At 36.5% G+C, this 22870-nt stretch overlaps 1 protein-coding gene across 2 annotated transcripts in view; it reads left to right on the top strand.

The window, feature by feature from the left end:
- The window catches only part of LOC107271760 (uncharacterized PE-PGRS family protein PE_PGRS10-like), a 32066-nt gene extending 16705 nt beyond the window's left edge, over positions 1 to 15361 (top strand). For both annotated transcript variants that reach the window (XM_025089244.1, XM_025089239.1), the window contains exon 4: positions 11997 to 15361. In XM_025089244.1, coding sequence (XP_024945012.1) covers positions 11997 to 12127 — 131 coding nt within the window. In that variant the 3' untranslated portion in view covers positions 12128 to 15361. The remainder of the gene's footprint in view (positions 1 to 11996) is intronic.
- Positions 15362 to 22870: the final 7509 nt, after the last annotated feature.

Genomic DNA, 22870 nt, shown 5'->3' with positions numbered 1-22870 from the left:
TCGCTGGCGCTAAATCTACAAATCCTCACCTGGAATCGATGCATAACGCTATTTGACGACTTGGAGACACATATTGTCTTCCCGACTCTGAAATTTCCGATTCGCCAATAAGAATAGACTGTATATGGTATGGGTCATGCGTCTAGTGAATAGGCTATGTGTGAGTACCTTTTTTATATCTCATTTTGGAATTATTGTTATCTACGAATCTTCTAGAATATAATATGCCGGTTATTTTATAGTTCTCTGTTTTATTATATACCGTTGCGTTTAAGTTGGTGTAGTATATTCCAATCAAAATATATAATTACTAGCCGACCAGGCGAACGTTATTCTGCCATATAAATTATTTCTAGTGAATATTTTGGTTGTTAAATGAAAAAAAACGAATGTATTGTAAGTGTGTGGGAATGGGATCTATGACAAAAAGAGGAATTGAGCACTGTAGACGATGACCGCCGATAAAAACAAAAAAACACCAACCATTCATTTTCTCAATTCAATGTATTTCATTAACGCAACTTACATATTCATTGTTTGATCTTTTAAAAGTTAAATGTAAAGTGAAAAAAAGTAATATATTTTTTATCCTAAAGTAGGAAAATGAAATAAAGAAAATCAATATTAATTTCGAAGAGCAATTAAGTGTACCATATTTTTTTTCAGTCCGTCTTTAGCCAACACAAATAAGCTCGATGGTTTATCCACGCGAGAACATGCCACGTATAATTGTCCGTGGGAAAAACATGGTGTGCCCAAATGTATTCCCATAAAGTAGATTTGTAAAAATTGATGTGGTTCGTTTAGCATTGGCAGCAATGAGCCTAATTTGTGGTACACTTGGCCTTTGATTTTGAATGTTGAATTGTATTGTTGACCACTTGCTGCAGTATTGTGAACTATTTCTGTTGCTCCGAACGAAGTCATTTGGAAGCATGAGTTGAATGTGCGAATGGACTTCAGGAACAGGTTTGAATCTGCATCCGTGCCGATGAGCAAGCCGTTCAATGTACTTGTTGGCGTTGTCGGTCATTTGCTCTGCGTGTGTTAACTACGAACCGGCGCGATTGTCTCCGTTCAAATTGTCGTTGTTGATTTCGTTCAACTCGTGCCTCTTGTGATTGAGATGCACGCAATTGCGACATGCTCACACGCATATTTTCGTTATCTTGTTGGATTTGTTCGCCTGTTCTTTCTGCTCTACTATTTCGCATATTTGTTGCTTTATTCGTTTGACAGCCTAAATGGGTTCCCTTGCGTCTTGCTGGCATTGTTCACTGTAATATATACTGTGACGAGGCGCTCGCTTCGCCACAACCTGAGCGCAAGGCCCCGAGCCGCCGCGGAATCTCCCGAACCCAGCCGAGTGGCGACGGAGATGCGCGAGCGGCCGGGCACCGCGCATTAAGCCTGGTGCAAGTAGCGAGGACGTCCGACGCGTGGAACTAGCAAAGAGAGGAACGATCGAGAAGAGAGAGAGAGTGAGACAAAAGGCAGAGAGCGAAGCGGAAAGTGCACAAGAGACGAGAGTGGCGTGAACAAAGAAGAGAGAGAGAGAGACTGGGAGACGAGAGGAGAGAGAGAGAGGGGGGGAGAGAGAGAGAGAGAGAGAGAGAGAGAGAGAAAGAGAGAACGAGTGACGAGGCGAGAGGACGAGCCGGAGAAACGGACCACGAGGACACGCCACGGCGAACACAAGTACGTACACTCTATTTAACGGCCCGAACCCAGCCGAGTGGTGACGGAGATACGCGAGCGCAAGGGGACCACGCATTAGGCCTGGTGCAAGTAGCGAAGACGTCCGGCGCGTGGAACTAGCAAAGAGAGGAACGATCGAGAAGAGAGAGAGAGTGAGACAAAAGGCAGAGAGCGAAGCGGAAAGTGCACAAGAGACGAGAGTGGCGTGAACAAAGAAGAGAGAGAGAGAGAGAATGGGAGACGAGAAGAGAGAGAGAGAGAGAGAGAGAGAGAGAGAGAGAGAGAGAGGACGAGCCGGAGAAACGGACCACGAGGACACGCCACGGCGAACAAAAGTACGTACACTCTATTTAACGGCCGCAACGAACACGACGGACAGACGAACCTTACCCCACACCCCGACACCCCATTTCTCTTCCACACACCCCCATAGGTTAAGGCACGCGACTAGAATAAGATCTTCTCGTTTATAACATTTAGATTTAAGAATAAACCTTCGTCTTTTTTTAACTCTCGGTGTTCCTTCGCTTCACCCCTCCCAACCCCTTACAATACACACACAAATACACAAAATTGTTTTACTTACTGATGAAAAACGGTATACCGATAATGTAATTGTTCTTTTAGTATTTTACCAACCTTTTTACAATCATAAAACACGTATATATTGCTTATAAATCAAAATTGACATTTCATGATGAAATGTCAAAATGACGTGCGTGCGAGACGCATGCGTGGATGAAAGTTTGATGAGGCGGACGTGGCGCCATCTATCGTTCAACAACATAAATAATTTCGTTCTGTTTGAAATACGAACGACGGTTAAATTATTTCGATATTGTTCATAAAAAAAATACTAAAATCGCGTATAAGATTATCGCGTATTAAGAAATGGAAGGGTGGGGGTAGGAGTGTGAAAATTTGGAGTTATAGGTATTTTCTGATGCCAAATAAAAAAAAATACACAAAAAAATTTTTGTCAAAAAAAATACACCCCATTTTTCTGGATAGGGACACCCTAATGACCTAGCCGTATGAAATATACTTTACGATCTATTCTCATACCTACCAAATATACATACAAAATTTCATAAAAATCGGTCGAGCCGTTTCGTAGGAGTGCGACCACAAACACCGTGACACGAGATTTTTATATACAAGATAGAACAAATTACACGGGACATCGATCAATAAGATTTTTCGCATTTTACCAATAATAATAATATTAATATTATATTCATCAATAATTCGTATTATATTTGTTCGTATATATGTTGCTTCGAGATGATGTATCGACAAGATCATGCTAAATGATGATTTTTCTTAATTCTTCGTATATTAAAAGTCCTGTAACTAAGTTGCGATATAATTTTTGTCGGTTTAATTAGGCTTATTTTATTTATAAAGAGTGACAGTAACGATGGTGTAAACCACAAATTTTTAATACTTTTTCCCGTTTAATTATATAGAAAAGACTAAAAAGTTTGTTTTTCCCCATTTAAAACCAATGTTAATCTTCGAGTGCGCCACGGGTAAATGTTATCCGATCCTGTTTAATTTTTACACACTTTTTTTAATTTTAAATGGAAGACTTTTCGGGCGCGAACCATAAAGATTTCGTCAAATAAGGACCACCTTAATATACAGGGTGAATCACGAATCGTGATCAGTAGAGATTACTTTGTTATTAGCAGTCCGATCAAAAATGTTTTTATCAGCTTTTACATGGTTTCAAGAGAGCTTTAACGTGATAGTGAAAAATTACTGGTCAACTCTTTTTTTAAATGTTTTTTCAAGGGTACCTTGAATTTTTGGCAACTGAACATATATGGTTTCAAGAGAGCTTTAACGTGATAGTGAAAAATTACTGGTCATTTTTTTTTTAAATGTTTTCTCAAGGTTACCTTGAATTTTTTGTAACTGAACATATAATTTTTTTACGCCTGTCTGTTAGAGGATTTCAAGACGAATTCGGCACATGTAAGGACATGGCATTTTTTTCATCCGGTTCGAAACAAAATTAAAAAACTTTGTATCACAAGGAGAATGACAGCTACGCCGTTATACGCATTCATTCTGTCGTCTTCAGTCGCCATCAGTGTAGAGGCCATAAAGAATGCAAAACAATCTTTTGTTCACCGTCTACGCAAGTGCATTGCAGCTCGTGGACATCATTTTGAACATCGCTAAAATTAAGATTGGTAAATTTTGACTTATCAACAACATTGGATGCGTAAATACGGCGTAGTTGTGATTCTCCTTGTGATACAAAGTTTTTTAATTTTGTTTCGAACCGGATGAAAAAAATGCCATGTCCTTACATGTGCCGAATTCGTCTTGAAATCCTCTAACAGACAGGCGTAAAAAAATTATATGTTCAGTTACAAAAAATTCAAGGTAACCTTGAGAAAACATTTAAAAAAAAAATGACCAGTAATTTTTCACTATCACGTTAAAGTTCTCTTAAAACCATGCAAGCTGATGAAAACGTTTTCGATCGGACTGCTAATAACAAAGTAATCTCTACTGATCACGATCCGTGGTTCACCCTGTATATAGATTTGGCAACGCGCCCACGTCAGAAGCGACAGAATGGCTACGCTGCAACGCAGCACATCCCACCCGCTATTACTATAGAAACAAAGGAGACGCATCGCCGACACCATGGCGAAATATAAAAGACAATCCTTTGGTTATTGTGTCTCTAAAAAATTCTATAATTGAAATATAAAAAGCGGACGGACCTGTTGGTACCTCAGACGAAGTAAGAGAGGTACGAGTGAAGTGTTACTACGGTAACTTAGTCGAAGTACTACAATCCAGCCTCGTCATTTTCGTACTCACCACGTTAATGGTTCATTTCTAATAGTATATTCTAACGTAACCAATTTTGTTTCTAATAAATCTTATACTTGTTATCGAAAGTTAAGTTCCAACTTTTTACTCGGGCAACGAATCCAAAGTACCTGACTCTCGAAAACCCTTTTCGGTAGTCAAATCCGTGAATCCAGTATTTGGACTTACAACAATTGGTGGCAGCGGTGCGATTGCCAAAGTGTTTCGGTAAAGTAACCAAAACACGATCAAGACTCTCAAAACTCAAGTATAAAGTAAAACAAGTTTTACGTGCGCGCTATTAAACGAAACCTAAGTGAAACAAGTAAAACGAATCCAACTTCCCCAGGAGGAACCAGGATTCAACACTAAGAGGCTAAAACAACAACTCGCGATCTACGTCAAGTAGAAAGATGACATCTCCATTGGCAGCTCAGATTTCAACAAAGAATGCAGAACTACGTACTACTGTAAGTTAAGATAATACTAACTCAGCATTGCGCAAACCATTGTAAACTGAACCTAGCATAATTGCAAATGTCTCCTCATGCCGCAAGACGATCCTAATCGCGACCTTGTGTTAGGACGGACAAGTTCGCGATCAGTAGACTCATACTTAAACCGCTACGCAGAACCAGTAGTAGCCGTAAACTTCTAAATAAATCGAAGACAGGGTCCCATCAGGACAACTCCTTCGGCCCAGAGAAATTTCTTACCTACTTTAGAGGAGCTAGGAAACAACAACATTAACCTGAATGGACAGTGAACACACGAGTCAATACATTACTCTCTACTTGATAATATGGCACAGCCAGAGTAGAAACAAGCGGCACCCACAAGAGAATCCCCTAGACCACCTATTAAATCATTCGGAGTAAACGATTCCGCGTTAGATTACGAAATATCAAGATTACGAGAACAGGTCGCAGATTTACAAGCCCGTTTCCCTACATCCGTAACGCTTAACAGAAGAAGAACTCCAACGACCTATATGTCGTAAAAGGAAGCCAGGGGGACACTCAAGGTATTTAACGGGGAAAAACCCGAAGCATTGCCAGAATTTTTGGACGTATGTACTTGATCAGAGCAACCCCGCAGATCATGATAACATAGTCTTAGCGATACAAAAGATTAAATTAGAAGGCAAAGCAAATCAAGCACTTAGACACAAGAGAATTCTCCCTTTGGAAGAATTGAAGAGGGAATTAGAGTCATTGTACGGTCAATCAAGATCTGCAACTTCATTGCAACTAGAGTTTAACGCTAGTAAACAAAACCCCCAAGAAGATGTAAAAACATATGGGCAAGGGTACAAAATTTGCTTATCGAACTAATAACGGCTACAACATCTTCAAGAAATAGCCCCGCAGAAAATCAAGTTATTGAAAGACTATTAAGAACTCAAGCCCTAGGCATATTTGAACAGGGATTACACGATAGAATTCGAATGGTAGTTAAAGCGAACCATTACGAAACACTCTAGGCGACAATTACTGGAGCGATAGAAGAAAAAAAAAGTAGCGGGACTCGTGACTCCATCGTAGGTAAACGATATTCTGGACAGGAAAACACAAGCAGGACTATGCCCCCTACTTGCAACAAATGCAATCGAATAGGACATTTTTCTAGAGATTGCTATTCTAAGACAGTAGCACCGCGAAGAAGCCTACCTACTCCTAGTGTTTCTAGGGAGAAAAGTAAACTACAAATAAAATGTAATTTCTGTCACAAACTGGGACATAAGGAACAAGAATGTTGGAAAAAGAATAAGTATTTACGTCCAGGAACCTCTAGGCCCGGAAGAAATGAACTCTTCACGCGAGGCAAAAATCCAGCAAAAGAAAACAGAAACGTTAGAAATTCAGAAAACGAATCAAAACCAATAAAAGCATATGGCGTAAACAATATCAAGGAAAATATGGGAGGAATAAACCTCGTCCAAATAGAAGCATTAGAAGTAGCCGACGCAAAATCCATGATGTTAGTCGACTCGGGAGAAGAAGTCAGTCTAATTAAAATATGGAAACTGCACAAACATGCACTAGCCCAAGATGACCTTGACTATTGATATTTGATTGACTATTGACCCTAAAGGGAATCGGCAATACCGAGGTAACTATCTTATGCAAGATTATGTTATCCATACGCATCGGAGACGCGTGCATTACACACCTCATGCGTGTGGTAAGGAATGATTTTCCCGTATTAACTGACGGAATATTGGGAAACGATTTCCTCGTGAAGCATCAAGTAATCATCCGAGCAGGCAAAGCCTCCAGTTATACGGAATAACCTGGAAATTAGAAAACTTCATTAGGAAAATCTCGTTAAGGCCAAGATCAGAAACAATAATAAAAGCTATAACGAAAGATAAAAAAGAAGGAATTATTGACAGAACCGAATTAATACCCGGCGTAGTATTAGGCGGTTGTATTACTCAACCTGAATCTGAGGAATCCTTGGTCAGCGTCCTAAATACAACCGAGTGAGTGGTAAAACTTGACACTCCTACTGTAACAGTTCAGGAATTGCAACATGAGTCCGTAGAGACCGATTACCAAAAGGGCCTACGCCGCAAAATATAAAGGATGTCCAATCGTTCCTAGGGTTAGTAGGTTATTATAGACGATTCATTCATGATTTCTGAAAACCTGCTGACCCTTTAACACAGTTGCTAAGAAAAAATGGTCGCCAGCTACTGTAACGGTGTAGCTACGTTAAATGGCCTCGAGAGGACCTCGAATATTTACTTTAACTCGAAATGGCACGGCTAGTGGGGGAGAGGTGAGGGATCTCAGGGAAGAAGGTTCCCGAACGCAAATGGCTTCTTACGATATTACCTCGGTTTTGCACGCGACAAAGGCCGGGTGTTGGAAAAAGGAGGATTACGGAGGATTGCTAGGAAGGGACGCAAAAATACTAAAACGAGGACGCGCCCAATATACCGCTGGCCTCAAGCTTTTTGCGAAAGGCCAGGCTAAAATTCAAAAACACTAAACTTGATATAATCCAGAAGGGATTTCCTAAATAAAAGAAAGGCGCAAAAGAAAAGATGGTAGGGAAGAGATGGCAAATGGAACTCAATCGCATAAGAAGTACTAGCTAGAAAATCCGCAAGACGCGATACAATAATTCCAGAAAAGCACTCTCACACTTATTCTCGCACACTCTAAATTTGCTGGACCGCTGGGCTGAGAGGGCTACACGCTTCGGCATTGGTCAGCAGTTCGGGCATGGCAGGGCATTGGTCTTTTCTCTTGCCACAGTCCAGGCGGACCTTCCAAGGCCTCGCAGACGGGTGGCACGGCGCTAGCTGTCACGCACCGGACAACATGGCGGCCTCCAGGCCTGTCAAAATTCCGCCCAGGCACGTCCGCGGAGATGGAGGGAGTGGGCTTAACCGCTGTCACATAGGCCTCTTTGCTACCCGTGTGAGGCGACTGCACCGGGGCTGCACTTCCATGTGGTCGGGATAGCTGGGTGAACGGATATCAGTCTGACGTAGCTCGATCAGCTGTTCTTCCTGCCCATGCCTTCCCTGCCTTCCGCTGCCTAGGCAACATAGCAACTCTCTCGAACCTTCCTGGGATAGCTGTTGTCCTTGTAGAGGGTCTACGGTGACGGTCTTCGTTGGTTCCGAACCAGTACCCTAAGGGGGAGTGGACAGGTAGAGAAAGGTGGTGGGAAGGGATCTTAAGCCAGATACAATGGGCCTAAAACAGTGAATATACGCAATAAATGGCAGCACATAACAGTATACGCAATAATAATGCTGAAGGCCAGTGGTGCCCTCGAGCCAGGAGGCGGGAAGTAGTCTATAGTAACATTTTTGTTACAGTGTTAATAAGAAAAAAAAACAATAATCATTCCGTTTTTGGCGTCTCTTTTCATAACTTACAGTGGCATTGTGTCGTGAAAATCCGCTTTGTTTCTATAAGTAAACTCGAAAATTGTTACTTTATAAATTAGTGTTAGTTATGTTACTGTTGACAAACACATTTAGACATATTTCACACCCTTATAAATATATCATATGGTAGATTTGTTGTACTAGTCTGAGGTATTACTTTTCCTTTTATTAAATGGATACTATAATGAATTACCTCTTGAATCAATGTTAAATGGTTACTTTTAAAAAGTTTATGTCCTGCAACAAAAATTTATTTTAATAAATCCAGTCTTTATTTTTTTGCTAACCTTAAATTTGTTATAAAAAAACTTAAATACTTGTAAAATCAGATGTTATGCTAAAGTAAAAAACATGCTTCTCATAAAATACAATTATTTTTATGTATTTGAATAACTTTGGAAAGTCATTTCCTACGAAAGAAGTCGGTTTCCATGTCCTGAACTCCGCATTTTATATTAATGCTAATTTTTATAGCATCGGCAATGAATTATACTACCGTAAATAATAAAAAATAAATATATATATTTCTCTGCATTTATCCCGTGTCAAATCTGTAAGTTGGACGTCTAAGTTGCGCAGTCATCCATCCTTGAAGCGGTGCGGCAGTCGCGCATCGGGGCTACCGAACTAACGTATACCTATTGGTTTGTTCTGCTAGCGCAAGCAACATCAATTCCAATGGCGTTCAGGCAGCTACTGTCTCTGGCATATGACGATTCTGAACATTGATTTTCTGGCAAATAACAGCAATCTTGTAGCTTTATGCAATTGAGAGATACAATCATACTCGTAGTACTGACAGTGAATTTTAAAACGTACCCATAATGGAAAAGTATTATTCATTTCAATCTGTATATGTATCTTTAACCTAACGAAATAGTTGTAAGAATATATTAAATTTTGGAGTGTCGTGAAAATAACTAATTTTATCTATTATACGGATTACTTAGAAATAGCAAACATTGTAGAATACTTACGATCGTGTGATAAATTACAAGAGATGTTAAAAATAATGCATGCGATATCACTATTAGATAGCTGTTTTTTTTTTAATAATAAAACTCTAAATGATTTGAATTAGAGTTCCTTAAAAACCAAAGAATGTCATTTCGTAATTAACTTCTGTTTTGTCAAACAACTCTTAATTTACACCATTTTGCGTCTTTAGTCTGAAACTGAAAATATTCTGTTGTATTTTTTTTTTATATAAAAACATCGAAGCCAAAAGAAAATATTATCGAGCATTTTTACAGCACCACAGATTCCAGGTAACCCCACATGTTGACCAGTGCAGCTATTCGACTAGATTTAAAAATATTCTGCTCATCCAGATGCTTTGTTATTTGTACTCTTGTTTTTCTTAAGTTTCAGTGATTACGTTTTTAGCAATTACAATCGTTCACGAAAGAAGGCAGAAATTAACCACTTTTTAACATACTACTTTCTATACAAGACAGCTGCTAACAAGGAAACCTTGGTGTCCGCCTCCGATTTTTTTCGTTTTCACATATGTTGTAGTACTCGAAAAACTAAGCGACACGTGTTTTTTCTCATCGGCCCAAACTGAATTTTTGGAGATGAAAACCACCCCCGAAAATTGGGGTACCCATTTAATTATTTCACATATAAAAGTGGTATCTTTCACAATGAAACTAATTGGAATATTTTCTCACAATGAGATATCAAAAATGTGGTTTTCTCAAATTTGTCAAAAAATGTTTATGGGGGTGAACCACCCCAAAATTATTTTTCCTTATACAAAACCACCATAAGTGCAGTTCACTTTTGGTATGTTTCCGTAGAATAAAGGCACTTATATTACATAAATTTACATTATCAGAAGTACGCGTTACATTAGGAAAATGTGAATTACCAAAGAATTATTTTAACAAATAGATTCGTAAAAGCAAGCAAGCATTATCAGACTTCATTTTATATGGTATTTATATTCATTGTATATGGTACAGTAATCTTCGAAGAAATGTTTAAAATACTAGGATTTTTGCACCACGAACATCTAACAACGACTACATTTTCACATCCTTGAACTACATACAACGTGTTGGAAAATGTCTTGAAGGAAAAATCTATTGGATTCTCAAATTCTTTTGGTTTTTCTGTGGCGTACCCACTTTTAAATCAGGAGTATTTAAAAAGATTGTGATACCTTGATGATGATAATTTATTATATACTAAAGACTGTAACTTTATTATATTATTACGCATGTGCAGATTCATGTCATAGTTTAAGAGTATAACAGAATCAGAGAAATGTCGCACATAATTCTTCCAAATACGAAATCCGTAGACATCAAGGGGCTGAACTTTTCCAGTCGTGCCTTTTGGTATAATCATGGGAATAATATTCTTCCCAGCAGTTACTGTTTGCCGTACAACTTCTGGACAGTGTCCAGTCCAAGAGTCAATGAGTAACATACTTGTCGGCCCTACGTTCAGAGAGAAAACGTGCTCCAGCCAGCTTCAAAAATGTTCTACGGGCAAAATTATTCATATGTTAAAATTAATAACCGGAATAAATATGTGTAATTTCTTCAAAGAGCATCATTACTGTACCACAGACAATGAATAATAAAGTTTGATAATGCTTGCTGGTCTTATAAATCTATTTGTTAAAATAATTCCTTGGTAATTCACATTTTCCTAATGTAACGCGTACTTCTGATATTGTAAATTGATGTAATATAAGTTCGTTTATTCTATGGAAACATATCAATTTTGGAATGGTTCGCCTCCATAAACATTTGAAGAAATTTTTCCAGTTGATCTCGTTCGCAAAAACTATTTTATTTAAGAGATACATAATAAAATGCATTTAGGGGTGGTTACCCCCTATAAAATGACTTTTCACAAAAATACAAAAACACGTAAACTTTATTTAATTGTCGCGAGCAACATATATTTTTCCAAATTTTTTAACTCGAATTTACTCCTGGTTGGCAATTTTTTATATAATGAAAAACAGTTTTGGGGTAATTTACCGCCCTAAAACTTGTTGGACAAATTTGAGAAATCACATTTTTGATCTCTCATTGTGAGGAAATTTGTCCAATTAGTTTCATTGTGAAAGATACCGCTTTTATATGTGAAATAATTAAATGGGTGTTTAGTACCCCAATTTTCGGAGGTGGTTTCACCTCCAAAGATTCAGTTTGGGCCGAAAAGAAAAATACGTGTCGCCTAGTTTTTCGAGTACTACAACATATGTGAAAACGAAAAAAATCGGAGGCGAACTCCTACCAAGGTTTCCTTGTAAGTTGTAATATATAATTACAGATTTCCTTCGACTTAAAATGCATGAAACATTATTATATCACTTTTATTTTTCATCGTCTATTTAGGTGATGAAAAATGCTAGTTATAATATCATGAGACCTATAAATGTGTAGAATATTTTCAAGTATTCGGTAGTAGATTTTCCGTCTTAAAAAGCAAAGTAGAAATAGAGAATTCGAAATAATGTATGTAAATGACATATACGTGTATAATGACGAAGATTATGATTGCAATATAACTTATGTAATTCTGTGACCAGACTCGTTAGGAAATGCAGAGGTCTATATTGTGCTGGCATTGCTGATCGGCTTCGTCACAGTCGTAATTGGTTGCTGGCTTTCGGACAACTGTTGGTCACCGGAACCAGAAGGCGTTGTAACCCTCGCATAGCCAAGTGCCGACTTCCGGGCATCCAGGCGATAACAACTACCCCACCGCCCCCTACACGCCATCCTTCAGAACGCCAATCACATCGACGAGCGAGCTACGACTAATCAACAACCACTCCTCGACTTCAATGACAACGACACGTTCCTGCAACTCTACTGATTCTGCTCAATCAATGAGAAATCATTATGAGAAAATTTCTTACGTTACTCTAAAGACGCACTACAATTATTACCAGTTTTATTCAAATTTAACCAGTTTGAATTCTAGTCTGTCCCCAGCGGCACGTTCCTATTGGTCGATCGGTCAGTAACATCATTAACTGTTTTAACACGAAATGTACAGTCTTGGACAGTTTTTCTTTTTTCCGTAATTCTTTCGCGGAATTTTGCTTCGATTATAACTCTCAAGAGTATTGTGCATTGCTGAAACCTAAAGAGATGCACTCTAATATCACGCAATACTCGTAAAAGTAAATGAGAGAATTTAACGAATACGCCTATTTCGGAGCGATTTTAAGTTACGCAAATCACTGAGTGTACGTGTAGGTTCAGTTTATTGGTAGATTAATCGGTGCTGAAAAGTTCTACAGCGCCGTTTCATTGATGTCAAATTAGAACTAACAGATCATTGCATGTAACATTCCGTTTGCTAGGCGACATCGATTAATGCACAGAGTGCCATAATTTTATTCGAAAAAATTCGGCACTATCAAAGTGCTCTAAATTGTTTGCTATATTAGATTTTAAATTTTCCTTCGAGTTCTCTCAATTATGACACCTTTGGTTATCTACTAATAGATTTCTGATAATTATCATAGTTATAAACGTATCACATGTATACTATTACTTCAGTTTAATACAGGTTCAACCATGGTGTCCATGTGGATCGAGCTTAACAATAGTTTATCTAAGTTATAAGTGTAATGTAAGGGTATCGTATTGTACGAATTATACCGACAAATGAAGTGCACGAATTTGAAAGGGGGCGAGGAATATTATCAGTGTTACAGGAATGAAACTAGCATGATCTAAAATACACAATATGGCGTTTGAGGAGCGCAATGCTATTCATTGCTTGAACAGACCGGAAGTTGGCAGCAGAATATAACTTAAACGTACACGGGACGATCAATAATTATAAGATGGGTTTAACTGGTAGGTATATCCCACATATGTAGAAGTACTTGTCAAACCATGGGATCGGATAAACTTTCATTACACGAAATTGACAAAGAGAGATCGAATGATAATATAAAGACGGTCAATATATTCGATGATCATCAGTCATCATTTTATGATACTGATTGATTTAATTGAATAACCCATTTTTACCGTACCTTTTATTAGACAATAGTTTAATTGAAAATATATTTTTCAAAATGTATTTATATGTGGGGCTAATGTTTTACTATATTTCAAAACTATGATTGCTTCAAACATCGCGATAATTGTAATGAAAGTATCTTCTTCCAGAAAACAAAACTTTGATAGAAGTAGGGTATTTTAATTTATATTAATTTATCGCGCAAACGCAGTGCATGTATATTTTTGCAAGTAATATTGTTCTTTACGCGACAATTTGTTTACGAATTAATTTAAAAATAAAATGTAAGTTGCATGCTATTTTTGGATGTGTAACATACGTATGTAAAAATTACGCATACATCGTACACTTTTAATCTTTAATTTTTCCTGACAAAAGTCCCCTCTTCGTCATCATAAAACATACACAAATATGCATTCACTCCAGTTGAATAAAAACATAATCCATCAAGTACGTGTAATTTACGGTTCTCGAAATTGGAGTTTCAAGATGGCCTTTGAAACTTCTCAATCCTTTTAATATTGTTTGATCATTACCGTGTGTATGTACTGTGATGTTATATTTCTATATGTCACGCCACAAAGATAGGCCGTTTATCTCGAAGGTTTCGAGACGGTAGCAAGGCGCTCGCACTGGCAACTGTCACTCCAGAGTCACAAATATTGTTTCATATTATATTATTCTTATAATTATCTATTTGTTCTATCTTATTTATGTACCAACGTTCATAAAACGTATAGCGCTATTTGATGAAAAAATCTGGATGACGACTCATAATCGCAAGTGAAAAGATCCAGGAAAAGGCAGGATAGTGTAACAGTATCTTGTCATTCAACCTTTTAACGCTCAATTTTAACGACGAAATAGTCACGTGACTGGAAATAACGTTACGGATATTTTATGTTCATAAAAAGGGTATAGCAATGAATTTTTATTCCTATCTTACTCCAAAACTCCAGTCTATTCTAAGCAGTGCTAATAGTTGTTCCAAAAGTGGAGATAAATCTCAGTATCAGTAAAAAAGAAGAAGAATTTACTGGTGGTGTTCAAGTGATTTCAAGCTTGTACAAGTATAATGTCATCTGCGAATAAATATTATGCCTGGCTGCATGGATGTACAAAATTTATTAAGAAGAAAAATGAAGACATGTGAAAAAAATACTGGCGGCTCTTGTTGCTCTACAAAGTTGTTCGCAATGCCACATAGTTGTGCAATATTCATTGCTAACAAATACATGAAACGAATAATTATATATTTGTTTATAAAAAAATTTTTCAATTATCCAATCTTAAAACCAAGTTTTATATATATATTTTTTACTGATTTTTTATTGATAAATAATTTGATAAGTGCGCCTGACATTTGCGCACCTAGAATTTCGAGATTGTAGCTCTCATCAGATCGGCTATGGCCGGTGATTTCAAGGCGAGTTGGAATACATACACAAACAATCCAATAAAAACTGTCAAAACTGGTCGTTCTCTGTATATTTCTACATTCCGCAAATCGGCTTGCGTTAAGTACGTGAAGGATGCATGTGACGTCGATGACAGCCCCGGACGATTTAAAAACGCTTTTCCGTCGATAAAAGAAAATGTTATCACTTACATTTCAATGAAGAATAACATATCCCAAAGTCAAGAAAATCGGAGGGTAACACCGGAAACGGTTTTCTTGTTAGTATCGTCGGTGCGAGTGCCATGTAGATCATTTGCCTATTGTAAAGTATCATTAATCTCTATCGGTTGAAAAGTTTCGTGTATAAGGAGGCAAGTCCCTTGAGATATTTCCAAACAAGCGAGAATTTTCCTTATTGAAGTGTTTACTTAACTTGTCAGCATAGTATTGTAGCTTTCTTAAAAAAGAACACAAGATCAACCTCGTTTTCTCAAATTGAGTCATTGGTTTTGTTCTAGGTATGGACTTCAGAAAATCACTGTTTTTTGTGGATCGGTAGGTATTTTATTATATCAAAATTTACCATCACAGTACCTACCAGGAAGATATAAACGATCAACTGCATAATGCATTTATCATAATTTTCATATAATTCATAATTAATTTGCAGCACTAATTTTCATAAAATGTATATATTACAAAAATAGATTAACACATCATTTAAAGCATCATTTTCAATCGAATTACGAATCACATTTATTTTATTATATCAAACTTTGTTATGGGGTTTAGTTATTGCTGGCAGATTCAACATCTAGAAAGTAGAAATTGTTCGAATTTAACACCGAAATTGTACAGAAACATACCGAATTCATGACTTCCATACCCACAATCACTTTCATGTTACTTTCATGCAAAAAAATTATAAATGGAATGAAACAGTTATTCGTGATTCCTGGTCCCTTTAATACTTTAGCTTATCAACTACACTGTTTTTCATTAATTATAAACGATAAAATCATAGAAACGTAAAAAAGTAGTGAGTAGTTATAAGCCACTTCTGGCCGCCACAACAAACCCCCACCACTGTCCCCTGTGAGTCAACGCCGCTGCTACTGAGTTTCGGGCCTTAGGACCAGACCCGCGTGGTGGGGGAGCAGCAACATGGGTTGGCGGTGGGGAGAGCAGACCACATAGGCGAGGGGGTGACGCCATAGTGCAGCGCGGGGGGTCAGAGCGCTGCGCGCTCCATGACTCACAGGGGACAGTGGTGGGGGTTTGTTGTGGCGGCCAGAAGTGGCTTATAACTACTGTAGTGTCATCCATCAATTTTTAATTTTGAATCTATGGAAAATAATTTTTTTTTTAACATTATTTATAAGTCGAAACGTTTTTCATGCTTTATTGAAATAAAACCTCGGAAAAAAACTGACAGATAACACAAAATAAAGGGAGCAAAACACATAACAAACATTCGCGAATAGGTGTATCTACCCAGATTCCTATTGGTGCAATAAATTTGCATATTTAAAAGTTTATCTGATCGTGCAGGATAACCGCAGTTTCTTGACATTGATTCTCAATGAAAACACATTAGTTGTTTCTCTCAATCATATAAATTGAAAAATACTGTTTTACGAAATATTATAAGGAATACATAAGGGAATGCATTATATTGCAATAAGACTCTCACATTTTAATAAATTTTGCCAAATAATGATATACTTACGTTAGTTGCCCGAATGAAAGAAAATGTTCTAATTGCAATACAATAAGCTAACCATATCAACAAAAAAATACTTATAGCATTGATTAAGTATTTATGGGTCTTTAATAAGCATTTGTTATAACGATGTTTAAAAAAAACAATGATGTTGGAAAAGACAATATACATATAAAGCAGAATTCTTGTCAAAGAAAAAGTACGAATTAGTTAAACGTTTGAATGGATAAGTTTTTACACGTTCGATGAAGTTCTCCCAAAAGAATTTGTCAACGCAATAAAGTACCCAAAGCTGATGATAAAATTTTGTTCTAAATTGGTCACCACGAATAGAAAAATTATGTCTTAATGTTAATATTCAAAATTTTGCCTGGCCAGTTTGTACTCGGCACTGCATACATAAGAAACTGTAAAATTACTGTAAGGCTTCACTTTTGCTGATGAGGTCTTTGACTTAATAATTACATTGATTCTCAAGAAATCAACACATTGTTTTCAATTTAAATATACTTTTTTAAAAAAATAACGTAAATTTTTAATAAGTTTATTTTGAATGATTTACCAATCAGAAAGCTGCACCTATCGCCCCGAATTCGCATCAGCTCACAGTACATTTGAGTGCACATCCGCAGCATCATACGTTTGTATTTCTCTGAAGAATCCTTGTTCTTCGGATATACACATATGTACTAAATTTAGAATGATTTGATCCCTTTATTATATAAGACGCATATCCGCGGTTGGATTAAAACACAAGATGCTTGGTAATTGTACCGCAAGAGATAATAGAAATAATAAAAAATTGAATTAACAAGGAATGACAACAAGTAAATGATCAGTTGCAATTACGTGAGTATATAAGGATCATACAAAAACAGATAATAATGCAACATCAAATAAAATGGAGGACCAACGTCTAAGCCACGTGTAATTATTCTAAAAAGTGAAAATAAAAGTTTCGTAGAGTAGGAGACCTAGTTTATCAGTTAGACACGCTGCATTATCGCGTCAAGTAGCGATGGTTAGCGGTGCGAATAGTAATGCATACACAACTGCTACTCATGTTAAGAGCTAATATTGATTATGTAATATGCACAGTAAAAGGTATATCGCTGTTGGGTTGCTGATATTGCTTGTTTCGATTTGTCGTTTTCCGTCTGACGCAATATTTCCTTTTATTATAATTCTTAAATTAATTAATATTGCATTTTAATATTAATGCCCTGATCTACTGTGGCGTGCAGAATTTCTCATTCATTTCTTATATGATAATAGTTTTATATTATCAATTATACCAAAATATAGATTAATATTTTATAATGAAAGAAAGTCTTTGGTTTTCTCGAATTATAGTGGAAGGATTTTTGCATTAAATAAGTAATTTTGTTCAATTGTAGCCAATAGGAATACAATGCTCTAAAAATTAACGAACGAAGAACGGATCATGCAACTGGCAACACATTATGACTTTTACTCGCGCTTTCCGGCTTTTCTTATATATTTTTACTTTAGATTTCTTAGTCTGTTTTCCTGATCTATTATTGTTCGCTTATGATAAAATAGATATACAGGGTGTCCCAAAATTACCTGACCGAAAATTATTAGAGACCGAATAGGCACAGATACACTGACAAAATGCATAACAGTTCGCCTGATTTACGCCAGAAAGCAGATAAGCAAGAGAACACTAAGCAACAGCAACACTGAATGCTTAAGTTTTGCATCTTAGAACAGTATACAGGGTGTCCCAAAATTACCTGGCCAACGGGGTATGGCGGTGTTCGGGAGGCACCACTGATCACGAAAATGACCTTCCTTTTGTCCGGAAGGTTATAGTTTTTAAATGGGAGCAGGTCAAATTTGATAGAACAGTATACAGGGTGTCCCAAAATTACCTGGCCAACGGGGTATGGCGGTGTTCGGGAGGCACCACTGATCACGAAAATGACCTTCCTTTTGTCCGAGAATTCATAGTTTTTAAATGGGAGCAGGTCAAACTTGACCAATCAGAACGAGGCGTCAAGAGAAACGTAGGTACCTACGAACTCTGAGTTTTCTTCCCTCGCTTTTGTTTCTCGGTGGCTTCGGGCAGGATGACGTCAACCAAAGACATGCCTATTGGAAACAAGAAACAAGATACCGAGAAACAAAAGCGAGGGAAGAAAACTCAGAGTTCGTAGGTACCTACGTTTCTCTTGACGCCTCGTTCTGATTGGTCAAGTTTGACCTGCTCCCATTTAAAAACTATGAATTCTCGGACAAAAGGAAGGTCATTTTCGTGATCAGTGGTGCCTCCCGAACACCGCCATACCCCGTTGGCCAGGTAATTTTGGGACACCCTGTATACTGTTCTAAGATGCAAAACTTAAGCATTCAGTGTTGCTGTTGCTTAGTGTTCTCTTGCTTATCTGCTTTCTGGCGTAAATCAGGCGAACTGTTATGCATTTTGTCAGTGTATCTGTGCCTATTCGGTCTCTAATAATTTTATGATAGATTTAATATATATACGGCCGTACCTTAATTAACTAATTGACTGTGAATTTAATAAAGTTTGTGTACACAAACTTTACCTACAAGAAATGCATTATATATATATATATATATATCTACACTCATAAACATATTGAGAGGTGGTTTCTAGGACCTTTTTTCTGGTGTATTGGCAGGTATGAGAACAGTTAGTGCTTTCCAGCCCGGATCTGAAAAAATTCTATATACAACATATACTTCCAGGGCCACTTGGCGGCACTCGCAACGAATTTTTCCAAAAATTTTGGATAGTAGACACTCGCAGTTGTGATGGGCTGAGAAGTAGTTCGTTAGGTTAGGTTCGATTTTCAATGCCACATGTTCCAAAGCTTAGTTTTTTTTTTTTTTTTTTTAATATATCGGCTTTCCGTTGTGAGTGCCGTATGTCCTAGAAACTGCCCTTCGACATATTTATATATATATATATATATATATATATTGTAACCAAAATGAATTTTCGTTAGTAGGGACGATTCGGGAGGGATGTGGTAAGCGGCTGGCGTAGCTCAGTGGTCAGAGCAGTCCACCGGTAATCGAAAGATCCCGGGTTCGAATTCCGGCCCAGACGCCCCGCATTTTTCCCGGATTGTCCCTTGAAAAATAACCCCTCCACCGGGTTATAATATATATATATATATGAACGTAGATAAAAATGAATATAAGAATATTTCAGGGTAGAAACATAAGAATTTCAATATAAATTATAGAGCTGTGCAGTGATATTATAATTAAAGTAGCACTTACGTCATTTTAATTGAGCAAAAAAGTATCCTAGTGGCATTAGTAAGAAAATGGCTTTGGTCAATAAAAGTGCTATCTACAATGTAGTACCACACTGTGCTCATATCATCTATATTGAAAAGTTATGTTATCGTCCTCTATGTAACATATTGAGGCGCACAGTATTTTAAATTAATAAAATTCTAAAATAATTGTTAATCGTGATTTAAAGCCACATAGAGACGCATACATATATGTATACAGAAATTTACGGAGTCATGTATAAAATTTGATATTATTTTAATCCGCCCCTCATTCTTTTATGCAATCAGTAATTACACTGTGCCACCCTTTTCTTTTTTTTTTTTGACTACGAGAACATTAGTTTTCTGTGAAAATGGAATTGGAATATTATCTTAATAAACCCTTGCCTAAGATTTTACAGATATATCCGCCGAATCCGCTTCTTTAAAAATTCTGACATGGTTCTTTCTCTTCATTTGTGTTTGTTTTAAAACTGTTCTGTTTCATCTTCAAGAGGACTCTTCCAGCATAAATGAGAATTTTAAATGTAGGTATATGCAGCGAATATAGAAATTCTGATATACTTCGTCATATAAGTGACCTCACAACCACAATTTTAACCCCTTCACTGCGACTGACACGTATACGAGCAGAAAAAAAGTCATGCTATAGTGTCTATGACATCTATATGCCTATCTAAAAAAACATACAGTTACGCTATTCTGATTTTTATGAAAATGAGTATGCTAAGGATATTGGGGTCACAGAGTCTGAATCAGAGAAGAGAATTTCAAAATTCAAAATGGAGAATCTAATATAGCAGATAAAAAAATTTTTAATTATTAAATTTTTATAAAACTCCAACGATTTTCAAATTTGTATCCTTTATATTGGACCGGTCATTTTGAATGCAATTTTTTTTCTATTAAATTCGAATTTAACAACACCAAAACCCTTAATAATAAAATCATTCGAGAATTTTTTTTTTTCTGACACTACTGGCGCATAAAGTTCATTTTTGCTATACTGCGAAGGGGTTAATGATCTTAGCCGAGTGAAGTGGAGAGTTACGTATTCCAATAGAATATTCTTTTTTATTCTAGCATCTCGTATGGTTTATTTCAAATTTTAGATTTATACTCTGTTTTCGCATATATCCTTTAAAGGCGCTATTTTGATATGAATTATAAGATAATAGAGTCACCTTACAATTTACTTATTGATAGGCTATGTATACCACAATCTTGTTATTTAAAGAAAAAACTATATTTTTTATGGTTTTTTCTGCATAAAAACCGGGGTATGGGCTCAAAAAAAAAAGAATTGGGTCATAAACACACCTCATATCCTCGACTTCTCATGACAAATATTTTCCACTTGGTTTTATTAAAAAATATTAATTAGAAGTCGAGATATGATAAAAAAAACGATTTTCGGGGGTGAATTTCAGGGGTCGTTTTCACCCCTTTAAAGTGGATGTCAGCACACAAAAAAAATACGTGTCTCTTATTTTGTCGAGTACTACAACATATCAAAAAATGATTGAAAACGGTGGGGTCGGGTTGGGGGGGTTTCCTTGTTAGTACATTTTGAGTTCCCTCATCTATTACATTTATATGATTACACAAAAGATCGTGCGGAGGAATCACGTTCATGTATTGGCAGATTTTGATATGCATAAGAATTACGGTAAATGGCACATGTTAATCACAAACGAAGATATGCTTTATTTATATGTATATATGAGCGATTCCATCAGACTTCAGCCACCCGTAGTTTATTTGCTATGCTACGTGGATTTGGTTGTTGTTATTTTGAACACAGATATCCCGGAGACGGTGCATCGTATAAAAAATTATAAAAAATGAAAGTTTTGTGTATTTTTAGTATCTACAATAAAAAAGTATTAAAAATTTTTTTGAGTAATCTAAACCTGTTTTCAAACGAAAAAATAATACACAATAGTACATTGTGTACCAAGGGGGTAAATGGCACTTTTAAGGTCAGGTGCGATGTTTTCAGCACGAGTCGCTGACGAGCGCGCGGGGCGAAAACGAGTATTGAAAACATCGCACGCGGTCTTAAAAGGCCAACCCCCGAGGTACACACGGTACTTTATATAACACACCGTGTTTTCCTCATTTTTCGGTGCATCTAATGTCTTTAATCCCTTGTACTTTTGTACTCTAATTTACTTAAATGGGTATAAAGTACTACTTTACACCCTATCTAGATGCATCGAAAAATGAGGAAAGCATGGTAGCGTTATATAAAATGTTTTTTCCTGACCAAAACTCCATTGATATCGATGTTACGGAATTTTTAAAATATTTTGTAGACAGAATATGAAATTTGTGCAAAATTACAAATTTGGACATCCAGCCGGTTTTTTAGTCACAAATTTTTTTTAATTTATAAGAACACTAACTTTTTTTTTTAATTAATTTATCTCTGTATTTTTCAGGGTTGAGATTGTCTTTAGGGTTATAAACTTAAAGCCCGCATTATTTAAAAAAAAAATTTTTTTTTTTTAGAATTTTAACAAAAATTATGTCAGGAAAAACATTTTGTGTATTTCTTTTTTTGAAAAAAGGTTTAGATTACTCAAAATAAGTAAAAAAATTTGTTGTATTGTAGATACTAAAAAAACGAAACTCATTTTTTATAATTTTTTGATACGATGCAACGTCTCTGGGATATCTGTGTTCAAAATAAAAACGACCGAATCCACGTAGCACAGCAAATAAAATACGGGTAGCTGAAGTTTGATGGAATCGCTCATACATATATACAATACATTACGAATGCTACTATTCGTAACTGTATTTGAATTACGCAAATGGATCGTTTTCTGATTATGATGAAAACAACACGGTGAAAACACATTATGATGAAGTTGACAAGACCCCCAATTTTTATGCTAATAATACGAAATATAATTCCTTTGTCTAGTACTTGCTTGTGATTCGTAACTATTACATGTGAGTAGTCCTTATTATGAACAACGATTCATATTACTGATAAT

The sequence above is a fragment of the Cephus cinctus genome, unplaced genomic scaffold, assembly GCF_000341935.2.
Source record: "Cephus cinctus unplaced genomic scaffold, Ccin1 Ccin1_scaffold0084, whole genome shotgun sequence".
Lineage (NCBI taxonomy): Eukaryota > Metazoa > Arthropoda > Insecta > Hymenoptera > Cephidae > Cephus > Cephus cinctus.
This window is presented reverse-complemented; position numbering and strand designations above follow the sequence as displayed.